The sequence below is a fragment of the Leptonychotes weddellii genome, chromosome 14, assembly GCF_054177405.1.
Source record: "Leptonychotes weddellii isolate Sample4059 chromosome 14, ASM5417740v2, whole genome shotgun sequence".
Lineage (NCBI taxonomy): Eukaryota > Metazoa > Chordata > Mammalia > Carnivora > Phocidae > Leptonychotes > Leptonychotes weddellii.
In genome coordinates, this window is record NC_138382.1 from 23,958,436 (window position 1) to 23,974,121 (window position 15,686).

The 15,686-nt window shown below is 52.1% G+C and overlaps 1 protein-coding gene across 1 annotated transcript in view; it reads left to right on the top strand.

Moving 5' to 3' along the window:
- Nucleotides 1-14,442, top strand: part of DAPK1 (death associated protein kinase 1) — a 164,907-nt gene extending 150,465 nt beyond the window's left edge. Inside the window, exons 21-26 of the mRNA XM_081804069.1 lie at nucleotides 504-1,062; nucleotides 3,208-3,405; nucleotides 4,360-4,498; nucleotides 5,996-6,116; nucleotides 9,185-9,373; nucleotides 11,904-14,442. Coding sequence (XP_081660195.1) covers nucleotides 504-1,062; nucleotides 3,208-3,405; nucleotides 4,360-4,498; nucleotides 5,996-6,116; nucleotides 9,185-9,373; nucleotides 11,904-13,136 — 2,439 coding nt within the window. The 3' untranslated portion in view covers nucleotides 13,137-14,442. The remainder of the gene's footprint in view (nucleotides 1-503; nucleotides 1,063-3,207; nucleotides 3,406-4,359; nucleotides 4,499-5,995; nucleotides 6,117-9,184; nucleotides 9,374-11,903) is intronic.
- Nucleotides 14,443-15,686: the final 1,244 nt, after the last annotated feature.

Here is a 15,686-nt window from a genome sequence, read left to right on the forward strand (position 1 = left end):
GGAGCTCAGGGGCAGGGGTGGCCCCTCCACCGGGCCTGCCGCTTGTCACCACTAGGGGTCGGCAGTCAGCAAAATCCACGATTTCCCGCTATGATTTCATGGTCTCCCCGTGAAATTATTATTTTTATGAGACTGAACACGAGCTCTGTCCTAATGAGAACTCCGTGAGGTTCGGGAATGCCTGACATATATCAGATCCCGTCCGCTCTCCCTGGACAGACCTGCTACTGTGTAGAATCCTTTTGCAGTCAACCTGACACAGTCTCATGGACCAGAGTGGGATCACTTCATCTGCATCTGTAGGGTCCAGGTGGGGACATTAACGGAAGGACAGTGTCATGGGCAAAAGTCAGGGGAACATCCCAGAGACGGTGAAGCATCCAAGGCCTGGGACGGAAGGAAACCATTCCCTCCCTGGGGCGGAAAGACGAGGAAGATCCTGTTCTTGAGAAAACTGGAGCCCAGGGGTGAAGCCGCCCGCGGGGGGGCGGGGGGGAGTCTAGAGTCACAGACACACAACTGGTTTCAGAGAGGCAGTGAGGAGGGAAGAAGTACCTGGGCCTTCTCCTCCCCCCGCCCAGCCTGTCCAGTGCCTCCCGTTGGCTGACCCCAACCAGACGCCAAGTGGCAGGGGCGCCCCGGAGATGCAGGGTCGGCCTCTGGGGGACCGAGCAGCGCAGGAAAGGGCTACGGAAGGTGCAGCAGACAGGAAGCATCGAGGCAACATCCCGGACCCACTGCCGCACAGCACTCATGCCCGAAGCAGCAGGGGGTGGGATGAGAGTGTCCCGGGAAGGGACAGGGTGTGGGCCAGGGGGGAGGGGAGCAGGCACACAGGCTGCCCTGGTCTCACCGCCTCCCGTCCACCTGCAGTGTCCGTGAGCATCAGCAACCTGTACCCGGGCTGTGAGCACGTGAGCGTGAGGAGCCGCAGCATGATGTTCGAGCCGGGCCTCACCCGAGGGACCCTGGAGGTGCTGGTGGCCCCGCCCCAGCACCCACACTGCGCAGCTGACGACCAGTCCACTAAGGCCATCGACATCCAGAACGCTTATCTGAACGGTACAGTAGCCCGCCCGCCCCACAGGGGAGCACTCCCCTTTCCCTTCGCCAGGACTGAGTCAGACCCCTGTGGGAGCCTGTCCCCCTGCACCTGTCACAGCCCCCCAAGGACGGAGGAGGAGCCGCACAAAGCGACCTTAGGACTGACCCATTGAAGCCAGGCTGGTTAATAGCCCTAACTAGTGAAACTAAACCCCATGCTCTCCCAGGCACCTAGCAAAGCCCCAGGCACGCAGTAGGCGCTTAATAAATGACTGTTGAGTAAATCGTTTTCTAAGCAGAGCAAATCATACACTTGGATTGGAAACCTCATAAAATTCAATCCCACTAGCAGTTTGACAAGTGCAAGCGTGAGAAGAGTTATCTTGAATACATCGACACTCGTGGCTGATGCTCTGCTGCAGGCGCGGGCGATTTTCTCCACAGGCAAAATTTCACGTGTGTTCTTTGCCCTCAAACATTTCCAAGGGGGTGAAGCTTCAGATGTTACCAGGGAAGGTTACTTTCTCCAGCAACCGCTGTGCCCCCTATGTCGCTCCCCCCAGCCCCCGGAGCTCCTGGGGCCCCCAGTTGTCCCACGTCACTTGAACACCAGCCCCTGCCTTGCGGAGGCAAAGTTTAGAGCAGGGATAAAGCGATTTCTTTGAGACCCATCTGTGAGGACCGTATGAGCTGATTCAAGCGCCTGGTAGTGTGTCTGGTACAGGGGAGGCGCTCAGAAAATGCCAATCGGGAGCATCTTCACGTAGGAATCTGTTATTACCGTGAACCCCGTGAACAATAGATGTCAGTGTGTGTCACCCCGAGCTGTGGCTCTTCACCTTCAGTGTGCAGGTGGGCCCCCTGCGGGGCTTGTTGAAGACACAGACTGCCGCCCTGCCCCCAGAGCTGCTGATGCGGCCGGTCAGGGGGGTTCCCAGGTGTTGCTGCTGCTGTTGGTCCGGGAACCCCACTAGGAGAACCACTGGATCCTGTGAAGTGGAATTTAAGTCCATGGGCATTTTCTCTTTTAAACGCTGAGTGTTCTCTGAGATCCCGGAGTGGAGGTGGCGTGCAGCCTGTCCTCAGCACCCCTCGCTCACCCGGCTCCTCCCCAGCCCCTCCCCCGCCCCAAGTCTGGCTCCCAGTGCTCCCAGTTCTCCCCGTGCTAGGGGACTATGCCTTTACTCCAGACCCTTCCCACTAACGCCTCAGCTGCCAGACCTAAGAGAGTCCTGTGCCCAGGGGTGCCTGTGCTCCAAGAGGAAGCTCCAGAAGAGTCCTTGGATCTTCCAGAATTAACTGTTGACTGCAGAATTTCTGACCCAAATAAGCACCGAGGGGAAGAACTAGTGAAAAGGAACTTGAAATCCTACAACATAAGTGGTCCTGCCTGGTTGCCCCAGAGGCCGGTGCATGGCTGGTCACCATCCTGCTGGAATGTGGTCGTGTAGGGCTGGGGGTGCCCACATGCTGGATAGTCACTGGGAGGTTCTAGGTGCCTTAGGAACTATAATCAGAGCCTCACCCACAGACACTTCCAAGAAAACCCTCCATACCCGGTGCTCAGGTATGAGGGAGCAACTGCCCCCCAACCCTAGGGCACACAGCCTTCTACCCTGCTTGACCCTTCTACTGCCCCCCACACTGGGTGAGCTTATGGACCCCACCTCCTCACAGTTCCATCCCCCTCCTTCAGATGCAGAACTGCTAATCAACTTCTGCTTCTTTCACATGTGCAGATAGCCTGCTCACTTCTGACCTACGTGAGCAGGTCGCTTACTCACCTGCGGCAGGTGGATGTAGTCATTATTGAACCAAAATTAAATTACATATCTTAGTGACTTTTACGTTCAAAATTGTATACCCTGTCATGTTCCAAAAAGAATTTATACCTATTTGAAGATTAGGGAATCTTACCACATACGTTCTCTGACTGTGTGAGTTTATTGATGGGGAACCCAAAGTCACCGGTTGGCTCTGACTCCTTCCTTGTGTGGGGTCATTCGTGTAGGGAAGTGGGGGGAGTGTGTGTGTCTTGAAGATGCATAGATAAACAGGTGGATGCTATGGACAGCACTCTGGGCAGTCCCTAAAGTGCTAAGAAAAATTGTGATTGGCATTTGCTGGTGGTGTTTCAGATAGTAATCTTTCTTCTCTCTGTAGGAGTCGGTGATTTCAGCGTGTGGGAATTCTCTGGAAATCCTGTATACTTCTGCTGTTATGACTACTTTGCCGCAAACGACCCCACGTCCATCCACGTCATTGTTTTCAGTCTGGAAGAACCCTATGAGATCCAGTTGAACCAAGTGATCTTCTGGCTGAATTTCCTGAAGTCTCTTGTGCCCGTTGAAGAACCCATCGGTAAGCTAGCACACCCCGGTGTATGAGCGCCCTTCCCTCTGGGCGGATCTGCAACCCCGGGCTAACGGTGAGGCTCCCCTGGTCTGTCCTTCCTGCGATGAGAGTCCCGCTCTGGACGGTTCCTGAGGCCCAGCTGCTCCCTTTGTTCGCAGGGAGTTATTACAGGATCACATTTTCCTGCCCTCTTCAGAGACCAAGTCTGAGCAATTCCTTGGGAACCGTTTCTCACTCTCTCCCTACACGTTAGAGCTGCGGTCACTTTGGTTGGGTGGGAGTGGAATCCGTCCTTTGATGGCCTCTGTGCCTCTACCTAATGGTACGTGATGAATAAGCAGAATGAGCCCTCCTCCATTCTGTAGTTCCATCAAGAATGGACGGGACCATACTGAGTGAACGTATTATCTTAACTTTATTCCTAGAGCAGAAGACAGCGTGGAATACACTTTTGTTCCTTTCCATGGTGGACACTGGGCTATCCATTTTTTTCTTCAAAAATTATAGAATAATCAAATAATTGGACTTAACCTCCTCAGGGTACCTCCACTCTGCCTCTTTCTTTCTCATTCTTTTTGATGTTTTCTTCCTAAACACTCCCCTGAGGAGAGGCTCTCTGTCTGTGTGCACCACAGGAGATCCTCTCAGCCATTTCTGGGTGTTGCTGCATTCAGAGGGCTTTCTTTGTCTTGTAAAGGGTGCACCTGCCCAGAGTTCGATTTCCCCTCACCATGCAAGCAGGGCCCCCTTGGAGGAAGAGCTGAGCTCCCACGTCGTGTTCTGTGGTCTGAGCCCAGGAAACAGGCTCATCCCGATGTTGGCCAGGCCTGGGCCTTCTTGCGGTGAGCCCACACGGTGGGCAGGTTGCACATCCAGAGGCCAGCATGGCCCCCCACCCCAGGGACGCGAGGCAGCCAGGAAGGAGGACCCACCTGTGACACACCTGCTTTCTGCCCCCAGCCTTCGGCGGCAAGCTGAAGAACCCGCTGCATGTCGTCCTGGTGGCCACCCACGCCGACATCATGAACGTGCCTCGGCCGGCTGGAGGCGAGTTCGGATATGACAAGGACACGTCCTTGCTCAAGGAGATCAGGAACAGGTGAGGGCGTCGCTGGTGGCAGGGGCCATCCCACAGAGCTCACAGACACAGAGGAAGGGATTGGAGGCCTCCTTTGCTTGGTTGGCTTTTGTGGTATCGTTTTTATTTTTATCAAAACATTGAAAACATAACAGATGCAACAGAAGTAAAGAGCACGGGATAAAAAACAACAAACTATGCACTTCTTTCCTCACCTCCCAGTACCACTGCCCAGGGGGAGCTTCTGGTAGGGGTTTCATGCATTGATTTTCCACTTTCTGGAGGCAGCTCTAGTTGACAGGTAACATTATCTACTTAACATCCACATCGTGGTGATTTGACGTCCGCGGCGCCCATCTAGCTAGTTAGCGCATCCATCACCTTCCATCTCTCTCTCTTTTCTCCTTATTTCTTTTTATTATTTTTTGGTGAGAATGTTTCTCACCCCAAAATGTTTAAGTTCAACCCTTAGCAAGGGGCGCCTGGATGGCTCAGTCGTTAAGCGTCTGCCTTCGGCTCAGGTCATGATCCCAGGGTCCTGGGATCGAGCCCCGCATCGGGCTCCCTGCTCTGCGGGAAGCCTGCTTCTCCCTCTCCCACTCCCCCTGCTTGTGCTCCCTCTCTCACTGTGTCTCTGTCTGTCAAATAAGTAAATAAAATCTTTAAAAAAAAAAAATAAGTTCAACCCTTAGTGAATGTCTGTCATATAGAGTGTCATCAATGGTTGACACCATGGTTGATGTAGACCTCGGTTCTTTTTGTTGCTTTAACCTCGGTTCTGACGACTGTCTTCTTACCACTGAGCAGAATCGCTCACTGTCGAAGTTGCCGCTCCTTAGGGGCTCATGACTCGGGGGTCCTGACCTGTCTGGAAAGTGGGAAGGCCTGGAGAGAGAAATACCAGCGTGACTTTCCTGGCACGTGTTTCTGTGAAACTTCTGGTTCATTGATCAGTGTGGACGTGCACAGGTCACAGTGCAGAAATATGTATTTTTACATAGCATCTGTCAAAAAAACTTTGAAGCTGCAGCTCTATGTAATCTGCCAGTAATGCGAATTCTCGATTGATCGACTGCAGACACTTCCTGTGGTCCTCCTGATAGGAAAAAGAGGGCTCGTACTAATATTTTCCATCGAAGCTGTGGCTGTCAGGCCCATCGTCTGCTCTTACGCCGTCACCCTGCAATGGCGTCCATCCTCCTAGCATGCAAGGGGAGGGCACAGGCCTCACCTGTCCTGCGTCAGGGGACCTGGAATCTTCCCATACTGTGTCCCTGCCGTTTTGTGGGACTGGAGCCGCCCCTCACCCGTCTGCCACCGCCACCCGCGGGACTCGGAGCGTGCGGGTCCCCACCCCTCGCACCCATGTTACATGACAGAAGCCAGCAGGCGGTGGGGAGGGGGCGGCCTTTGCAAGGTCACGAGAGCTTTCTGGCTTCGGGCCAGCAGGACGCTGCCGTCTGGGGGGACACCTGGTAGGACCACAGCACCCTGAGGAGGCCGCTGCTCTTCCCTTAGGTTTGGGAACGATCTTCACATTTCAAACAAGCTGTTTGTTCTGGATGCTGGCGCTTCAGGCTCTAAGGACATGAAGGTCCTTCGAAGTCACCTGCAAGACATCCGGAGCCAGATTGTGTCGGTGAGTGAGCTGGGAGGCTGCAGGCCCATGTTTGCCCAGACCGTCCGGTCACCCCAGAGCGGGCTCTCAGGCTGTCCTCGGGGTCAGGTTCAGTCCTCAAGGGCCCCAGGATGAGGCAGCTGCATGGCGGTTTTTGTGTCCCATTGCTCAGGGAGGAGGAAGGAAAGGTGAGAACAAGGAGGTGGCCTGGAGAGGAGGGGGCTGTGGCGTGGGGGCACCTTAGCGTATCTGGGATTCTGACAGTTTCAGTAACAGGGCCTTTTACAAATCACAAAAGCTACCCAGAAGTGACTTATTGTGCGATATTTAGAAAATGCGGAGGAGCATCTGTGTGGCTCAGTCAGTTAAGTGCCCGAACTTGGTTTTGGCTCAGGTCTTGATCTCATGAGTCATGAGATCTAGCCCCACATCGGGCTCCGCGCTCAGCCCGGGGTCCGCTTGAGGATTCTCTCCCTCTGTCCCTCCCCCTACCCTTGTGCATGTGCTCTCTTTCTCTCTCTCTAAAATAAATAAATTTATTTTTTTAAGATTTTATTTATGCATTTATTTAAAACCGACAGAGCATGAGTGTGTGCACAGTTGCATGAGCAAGGGGGAGGGACAGAAGCAGGCTCCCTGCTCAGAGCAGGGAGCCTGATGCAGGGCTTGGTCCCAGGACCCATGACCTGAGGCAAAGTCAGCCGCTTAACCGACTGAGTCACCCAGGCGCCTCCATAAATAAACAAATTAAAAAAAAAAGAGGGGCGCCTCTTAGCAGAGTTAGTACAGTTCCAGCACACATCTTATGGGAATGAGACAATTGGGTTGGGTTTTTTATCTTAAAATTTCAGTGGAAGAATAAATAAAACATATTATAAGGGCTGTGTAATTAATAAATCCCAAATCAAAAAAATTAGTAAGTGGAATACGTGAGTGTAGAAGTAAATCACAACATCTACAGAAATTCAATAGAAAACAAAGATGCTGTTTCAATTTTGGGGAAAATGTTATTTCATCCATGACCTGACACAACTAGCTATTAGTCTAGAATGAAATGAGACTGAGTTCTACTCACTGCGAATCCCAAAAAGAAATTCTACGTGGATTAAAACTATTAAATGTGAAAAAGAAGAAGACAAAAACCGCAATATCTTGAATGTGTTTTTAAAATAATTTGGTACTGCTTTGGAAAACCTTTTAGGTAATATAGAGAACCCTAGGAATTTTCAAAGAAAGTGTACCTATTTGACAACATAAAAGCTAAAATTTCTTTTCTGGCAAATAAATTCCATGAACAAAGTTAAAAGGTAAAATAGACTGGAAAAAATATTCTCAATGCCTCTAACCCCTAAAAGGTTGCTACTCTATAATATTCGAAAAGTTCTCCCCAGCTGACACGAAAGGGTAAACATCCCAAGGGCAGAATGCTCCCTGGAAAGTTCCTGCTGCCCCAGCCTGGGTGGGAATGAGGAGCGTGTGTCTGTCTCTCTCCCCTGGTGGCGGGTGGCCCCTCCCCTCGTGGCGGGTGGCCCCTCCAGTTAGAGCTTATTGCTTCCCAGCTGGGACATGCCCCCATTCACAACACCAGGCTCCAGTTCCAGATGTGCTGTAGGAACCTTCAGGAAAACTCTGGACTTTCTGAAGCCCAGTCTTTGCCTTCTGATGGGGGCCACAGTAAGGCACAGTCAGTGAGTGGAGTAGTCTGGCGGGGCTCAGAGGAACCCGATCACAGAAACCAGTGGGCAGCGATCGGGGACAGTGGTCTGGGAAGGACCCCAGCCCCTTCCCACCAGGGGGCATCAGGGTCTCTGCCCCAGGCTCTAGGGAGTCCCTGGAGAGTTCTGAACTGGGGTGTGTTGAGATCGTCCGCTTCACACCCCCCACCCTCAACAACTCCTGAGGCCCAGCGGGTGGAACCCAGCAAACAGACTGCCTTTTTGCCTGGGAGCTTTGTTTTACGAATAGGGAGTGGAATTTAGCTGACATAAAGGTAGGATACAAGAAGGGACTGCCCGATTAATGATGCAGGGCAATGTATGGCTGGTGTTGTTTTTAAATGAGGACGGTGTGCGGATTATCTGAGTCTGTCACGAAATGATTTATTTAATCAAATTAAAAGATAAAAACCCTATTTCAAGGGGAATGGGGGGATAGGCAAAATGGGTGAAAGGGGGTGGGAGATGCAGCCTTCCAGCTGTGGAAGGAATAAGTCACAGGAATAAAAGACACAGCACAGGGAATATAATCAATAGTATTGTACTAGTGTGTGGTGACCGAAGTTCAGTCCCCACGTTGCACCCCTGAAACTCACGTAACAATGCATGTCAACTATACTCAAATAAAATTTCTTGGAGGTAATTTAAGAAAGAAATCTATTTCAAGCCCATGAAGAACTAGTCTAACCTAAACTGTATGTCTGCAACAGTCCCACGAATACCTAATTTTCTGATAAAAATCCACTGCAGTATTGCTAACGACAGTTCATCTCTTTTCCTCTCCCTTTGCTCATAAAGTGACCATCTTCTGGCTGAAAGAGTCGCTCCAGGGGAGGGAGGGAGGGAACACAGCATTAGGGGTTAAAGGAGCACTCTGATTGAGTCTCTGTTCCAAAAGCATTGTTACGAAGCCTCACCAACTCTTTAACTGTTAGCAATAGAAATGAAAGCATCCGTACCATTTTACACTTGTAAGTGGGTTTCGCGGAGAGGTCACACTTTAAAAAAGAACTGGCCCAGGTGGCGCCTGGGTGGCTCAGTCGTTAGGCGTCTGCCTTCGGCTCAGGTCATGATCCCAGGGTCCTGGGATCGAGCCCCGCATCGGGCTCCCTGCTCGGCGGGAAGCCTGCTTCTCCCTCTCCCACTCCCCCTGCTTGTGTTCTCTCTCTCGCTGTGTATCTCTCTCTGTCAAATAAATAAAATCTTAAAAAAAAAAAAAAAAAAGAACTGGCCCAGTATGCCCAACAAAAAAGCACTCACTCATCCCGAGTATTTCTTGCAACGATGCAGAAAAGAGTGCCATCCTCTCTACCTGGGCTTCTCCGAGGGAGCCCCTCGGCCGCAGGTTGACCTGTCCTGTCCTGCATGTTCTAGGTGTGCCCTCCGATGACCCACCTGTGTGAGAAAATCATGTCCACGCTGCCTTCCTGGAGGAAGCTCAACGGGCCCAACCAGCTCATGTCGCTGCAGCAGTTCGTGTACGACGTGCAAGACCAGCTGAACCCACTGGCCAGAGAGGGCGACCTCAGGCGCATAGCCCAGCAGCTGCACAGTGCTGGCGAGGTGGGGGCTGCAGCCCAGGCGGGGGTGTGGGAGGGGCTCCACGGACGTGTTTCTGTCCCCGCGCGGAAGGTGCTTGGAGTCTGGAGAGGCGGAATGGAAAGTGCCCAACTACCCATAATCTATCCAGACACGGGGCTGTCCCACAGAGGCCCAGGTGATTCTCTGACCTGCAGTTCTCGGCTCCCCCACGCCCCCTAGAGCTGTCCCGTGGTTGTGTTCGGATTTGTTCGTTTTCCAGCTCTTACGGGTTAGGGAGCCCAGTTCCCGCCGCATGGGGCGACTAGGCCTCTCTTCTTTCCTCCTGGGGCACCTGGTGCTTAGCTGTGATTCCTGCAGCCTCTGGATGCAGCTCAGCAGGGGCTGTTATGTGCTCCAAACAGACTCTCAGGTTCACAGATGATCAAGAAAAGGCGGTGACGAGAAGATGTCCGGAGACATTACAACCCAGCGAGCAGTGTCCCCGGAAATGACCAAGAAATGGGGATCTTTGCTCCTGCTTGTATGGCATTCAGCACTGGGGTGCGGCTTGGGAATGCCATTCTAATTCCTTCCTCTGCCTGTCCCCAGAGAGGGGGCCTCGCCTTCCTGTTCCTCCGTCCTGTGACATCAGGGGACAGTTGAGGCTAGGCTGGGCCACAAAGAGCAGTTCCGAACATGAAAACCCAGAGGCGGTTCTGAGAATTTTAGACACCAGGAGCTTCCTGTGCGGTCTTAGTGTCCCCCTGACTCAAGGCCCGTGTGTGTGGATCAGATAGGCTTGACATGACAACTGAATCCAGTGACCCTGAAAACTAGAGCGTCAAGCAGTGAGAGCAGGAGCCTCTGAACTCCCCTGAGACTACCGGTCATCTACAGGCCCCTCTGGCCGTACTTTAAAGTGACTGAATCCAAGGACTGGGATCCAAGCTAAGATTAACCAGAATAATAAACTCACTCCACTGGCCCAGTATTCTCTTGCCTTCTGGTATTTGACTAGCAGTTTCTAGATCCAGGGTATAATCCACTTTATTCTTCATTCTCCTTGCCCTTGAGACTTTAGTAAGTGGGTAAGTGATGATCTGGTGGTAGGAGTAAGGAAGGGGAATCTGTCAGGTGCCCCCGCTCTGCTCGGCCACCAGCCCCTCCCCCAGTCCTGTTACTGACCGCTGGTAACGAAGCTCCTAGGCACATGTCACCGGTTGTCCTGATGCCTGTTTCTGCTCCGGGACCCCTCACTGCACGAAGTCTCCTGTGGGGCTGGTGTCTCAGTCTGTCTTCCCTGACTGACACTTCGCTCCATTGGCTTTCTCTCTCTCTGTTCTATTTATTTATTTTTCAAGTATGACATTGCACCCCCAAATAATTTAGCCTGTAGCTCCTAAGCCGTGGGGTCCTTTCCCACTAGTACAGGGTGGAGGAGGGACAGTAAAGTAGTCCCCGAATTGAGACCAAAGAAACGAAGGAGGCGACTCCTTAGAGTTTACACATTTTTATTCGGGGTAGCTTACGAGCAGGGGAGATGGGGCGGGCAACGACCCAGCCGCACTGCGCTTCTCCACAAAGTCTGGAGTGTTGTCTATGGATTTTATAGCGCAGGGGGATGCACAGAAGGGCAGTGCAGTGAGAGCAAAGGGTCCACATGCCCCTCACTGACATCTAACATTGAATTAGGTCTCGCAGCACCACGTGTGTGTGTGAGGAAGGGAAGAGACTTTGTTATCTTTTTTTTTTTTTTAAAGATTTTATTTATTTATTTGACAGAGAGAGAGAGAGAGTGAAAGAGGGAACACAAGCAGGGGGAGTGGGAGAGGGAGAAGCAGGCTTCCCGCCGAGCAGGGAGCCCGATGCGGGGCTCGATCCCAGGACTCTGGGATCATGACCTGAGCCGAAGGCAGACGCTTAACGACTGAGCCACCCAGGTGCCCCGAGACTTTGTTATCTTTGACAAATTTACAAAGGGCCAATAAGCAAGCTTCCCACCCTCCTGGCCTTGGTGGGTGTTCCTCAGGTTCATGTATTAATCTCCAGGAGTCTCTGGACACCACGTAGCTGAGGGCATCCACGAGTGGACGTGAACAAGACAGAGGGCTAAGGATGGAGTCACCCACATTAGCACAATACAATTAATTATGTTCCAGAAACATAGCACTGATGTAATAGTCCTCATTGGAGCGTTTGCCACTTAGCCCAGTCATTTCTTTCGTAGCTGTTTTTATTCATTTGTGTGTTTATTTGGGGATATAGAATCCAGTCAGAATTTACTCATTGCATTTGGCCACCACCTCTCTCTCTTTTTTGTCTTTCATTCATTACGTTGACCTTTCTTTTCAATTGTCAAAGGGAGGCTTTTCGGTTTCTCTCATAACCTTCTCAGGCTGCTATTTTGGGTCTGTGTTGGATTTCCGAGATCCGTCCACATCAATGCCCTGGGTCAGTTTTTGCAGCACGTGCGCAGATTTTATCATTGCTCAGGTCCTCTCGCACTCTGCACAGCTGGTGCATCTGGCCATCTCGGTCCCCATGTGTGACCTCTTGTTGTCCCTTCTGGCAGATCAACATCATGCAGAGTGAAACGGTCCAGGACGTGTTACTCCTGGACCCCCGCTGGCTCTGCACCAACGTCCTGGGGAAGCTGCTCTCCGTGGAGACCCCGCGGGCCCTGCACCACTACCGGGGCCGCTACACCGTGGAAGACGTCCAGCGCCTGGTGCCCGACAGTGACGTGGAGGAGCTGCTGCAGATCCTCGACGCCATGGACATCTGCGCCCGGGACCTGAGCAGCGGGACCATGGTGGACATCCCTGCCCTGATCAAGACAGACAACCTCCACCGCTCCTGGACGGACGAGGAGGACGAGGGGAGGGTCTATGGTGGCGTGCGCATCGTCCCCGTGGAGTACCTCACCCCCTTCCCGTGCGGCATCTTTCACAAGGTCCAGGTGAACCTCTGCCGATGGATCCACCAGCAGAGCACTGAGGGCGACGCAGACATCCGCCTGTGGGTGAACGGCTGCAAGATTGCCAACCGTGGGGCCGAGCTGCTGGTGCTTCTCGTCAACCACGGCCAGGGCATTGAGGTGCAGGTGCGAGGGCTGGAGACGGAAAAGATCAAGTGCTGCCTCCTGCTGGACTCCGTGTGCAGCACCATGGAGAACGTCATGGCCACCACGCTCCCGGGGCTGCTGACGGTGAAGCATTACCTGAGCCCCCAGCAGCTGCGGGAGCACCATGAGCCCGTCATGATCTACCAGCCGCGGGACTTCTTCCGGGCGCAGACCCTGAAGGAGACCTCACTGACGAACACCATGGGTGGGTACAAGGAGAGCTTCAGCAGCATCATGTGCTTTGGGTGTCATGACGTGTACTCACAGGCCAGCCTAGGGATGGACATCCACGCCTCAGATCTGAACCTCCTGACCCGGAGGAAACTATGTCGTCTCCTGGACCCCCCCGATCCCATGGGAAAGGACTGGTGCCTTCTCGCCATGAACTTGGGTCTCCCCGACCTTGTGGCGAAGTACAACACCAATAACGGGGCTCCCAAGGAGTTCCTCCCAAGCCCGGTCCACGCCCTGCTCCGGGAATGGGCTTCCTACCCCGAGAGCACGGTGGGCATCCTCATGTCCAAACTGCGGGAGCTGGGGCGTCGGGACGCGGCGGACTTTCTACTGAAGGCGTCCTCTGTGTTCAAGATCAACCTCGACGGCAATGGCCAGGAGGCCTATGACTCAAGCTGCAACAGCGGCACATCTTATAATTCCATTAGCTCCGTCGTGTCCCGGTGAGGGCAGCCTTTGGCTTGGGCAGGGTCTCTTTGGACTGCAGACCAGGGGGACGCAGCCCCTCTTTCCCATCGGAAATTCAGGGTGCATCTTCCCTGTGCCCACATACTGAAGGACGCCACCCTCCCTCCTGCTTTACCAATTTCTCTGCCACTACCTCCCTCCCACTCACACACTCCACTGTATGTGAATGGTCTTTCTAGTTTCAGAGCAGACCATACATAACCCTGTCCTTTGGCCATTTGAGAAACTAGCGTCCCTCCTCTCTGCGTTCTGGATCCATCTCTCATCTCCAGCACCTTGCTTCTTGCTGATAATTTTACTGGAATTCCTAGCTTTCAATGAAATTTTTTAAACTATGGATTGTCCTTTAAAGAAAAAAAAAAAGCACACATTTATCCAAAATGTGTATTTCTTATCCTCTTTTTCTTGTTAGACCATGTCCTCAGCTTCTCTCTTTGATATTTGTAGGAAAGACTCCCATGTGTGGAATCCCGCTGTATGACTGATAAACAGACAACATGTGAGTGCCTTTGCAGAAGAGGGTGTGTTTGAGACCATCCAGGTCAGCCAGGAGCTGTCGTGAAGGAGACGCTCCCTCTCTGTCCCTTGCTGTCTGCTGATCATCGCCAGAGGTGCTTCACCCTGAGGTTTTTTTTTTTCCCCCAGTAATTTTTGTGTTTCACTTGGCAAGGAAAGGGGAGGAAGGAATCCTCTTCTAGAGTCATTTTACGGCCAGTGTTGTTTTCATGGAAACACATGTCTTTGTCGCTCTTGTTTAAACGTCAATGTGCGCGTCCACGCAGCACCTGCAGACTGTCCCCCTGCCTCATTCCCACGCATCTCAGGTAGAAGGTGACACAGCTGTAGGTGAGGAAGGTCTGTGGGAGAACTCAGAACACCCCTGACCCGTGATGTGTGACAGTCCGTTGTCACTGGTGCACAGAAGGTGATTTTCACATTAGGTCCTGGTTCCATAACTTCATATACTTGAAGTCTAATAAGATGAAGGAAGCCAGTTTCCTTGCAGTGATTTTAAATTGTGATAGAGTATTAAGTTGATATGAGGGAACGTGTCCTAATTCTTCTGTCCTGGGAAGCATGTAATTTTAATGTTACATTACATGTGTGTATATGTGTGTGTATATATATATATATATATATGCAGTATGTATATACATATATATGAATACAGGTATTTTTACTTAATCTATACAATGTAGTAAAAAGATGTTGGTTTTTCTTTTCTGTTCTCTTTTTTTCTTTTCCCTTTTTTTAATATAAATAAACTCTTGCTTGTTGCATTCAATTGTTAGTCTTTCATTCAAAAGGAATCCTTTATCTCTGTTTTGTTTTCACCCAGCAGTACCCCACAGAGCAGGCAAACCACACTGAAGCCCAGAAAGTCCGTGAACCTGAACCCCCGTATGGAAACACCAGCTTATCTGGGGGGTGTTACTACTAAAATTGGGAACGGTACGGGGAAATGGGAAGAGCCCAGAGGGTTTTCACATTTGTTCTCAGCTGAAGAAGGGAGCCCCTTCCGTTGTCCTTGCGTGACCCAAACACGCGGAATCCTGGAGGCCCCGCGTGGGCACTCAGGGAGCTTTCTCAGTCTGTACAGACGTGCGGGGAATGGCCCGCAGGAGCAAGAGCAAACCTCCCGCACGAGATGCCCAGCTCCCGCCCTTCCTTCCACCCAGAGCCCCGGCCCCGCGACGTCCGCTGGAAATCAGCTTAGACCTGCGTGGTAGCGCTCAGTGACAAAACCTGCATTTAGGGGGCGCCTGGGCGGCTCAGATGGTTAAGCATCTGCCTTTGGCTCAGGTCATGATCCCAGGGTCCTGGGATCGAGCCCCACGTTGGGCTCCTTGCTCAGCAGGGAGTCTGCTTCTCCTTCTGCCTGCTGCTCCCCCCGCTTGTGCTCTCTCTCTCTCTGACAAATAAATAAATAAAATTAAAAAAAAAAAAACAACCTGCATTTAGTAAAATCTCAAGGTTTTAAACAAAAGAAAAAGGATTTGAAGGAAAACACTAAAATGGTAACGATTTTCTCCGTGGGGCTGGGAATACAGTCCACTTCTGTTTTGCCCAAACTGCCCACAATAAACACAGTCTATGTTATAATGAGAAAAAGAAACATAAATGAAACAAAACTAAAAGCCACACGGAGATATGCCTGCAAAGGGCAGCACTGAGACTGAAGCTGTGGTCACCTCACAAGAGGGGACGCCGTTATCTTGTGTCACCTCCATCCTGAGTGGTCACTTCACTCTCTCCTGCTTCAAAGAGAGCGTCACAGGGGAGGGACGCGGCACCAGGACGCTGGGACCCAGAATGTTGGTCTCTGGCAGCATCTGTATGTAAATCCCAGAGAAGGATCTGGTCCCGCATGGGTCCCAGAGCAGCCCTGCACAGAACATGGAGGGCGGGGAGGTGGAGTCTGCGACAGTCTGGCCCCGGGGACCCTGGGGCGAGGCTGGGAAAGGAGCCATTCTTCCCAAGAAGGGAGTTGTGTTAACAGGGGAAAGGGGCAGAGGGAGGATGCTGGGC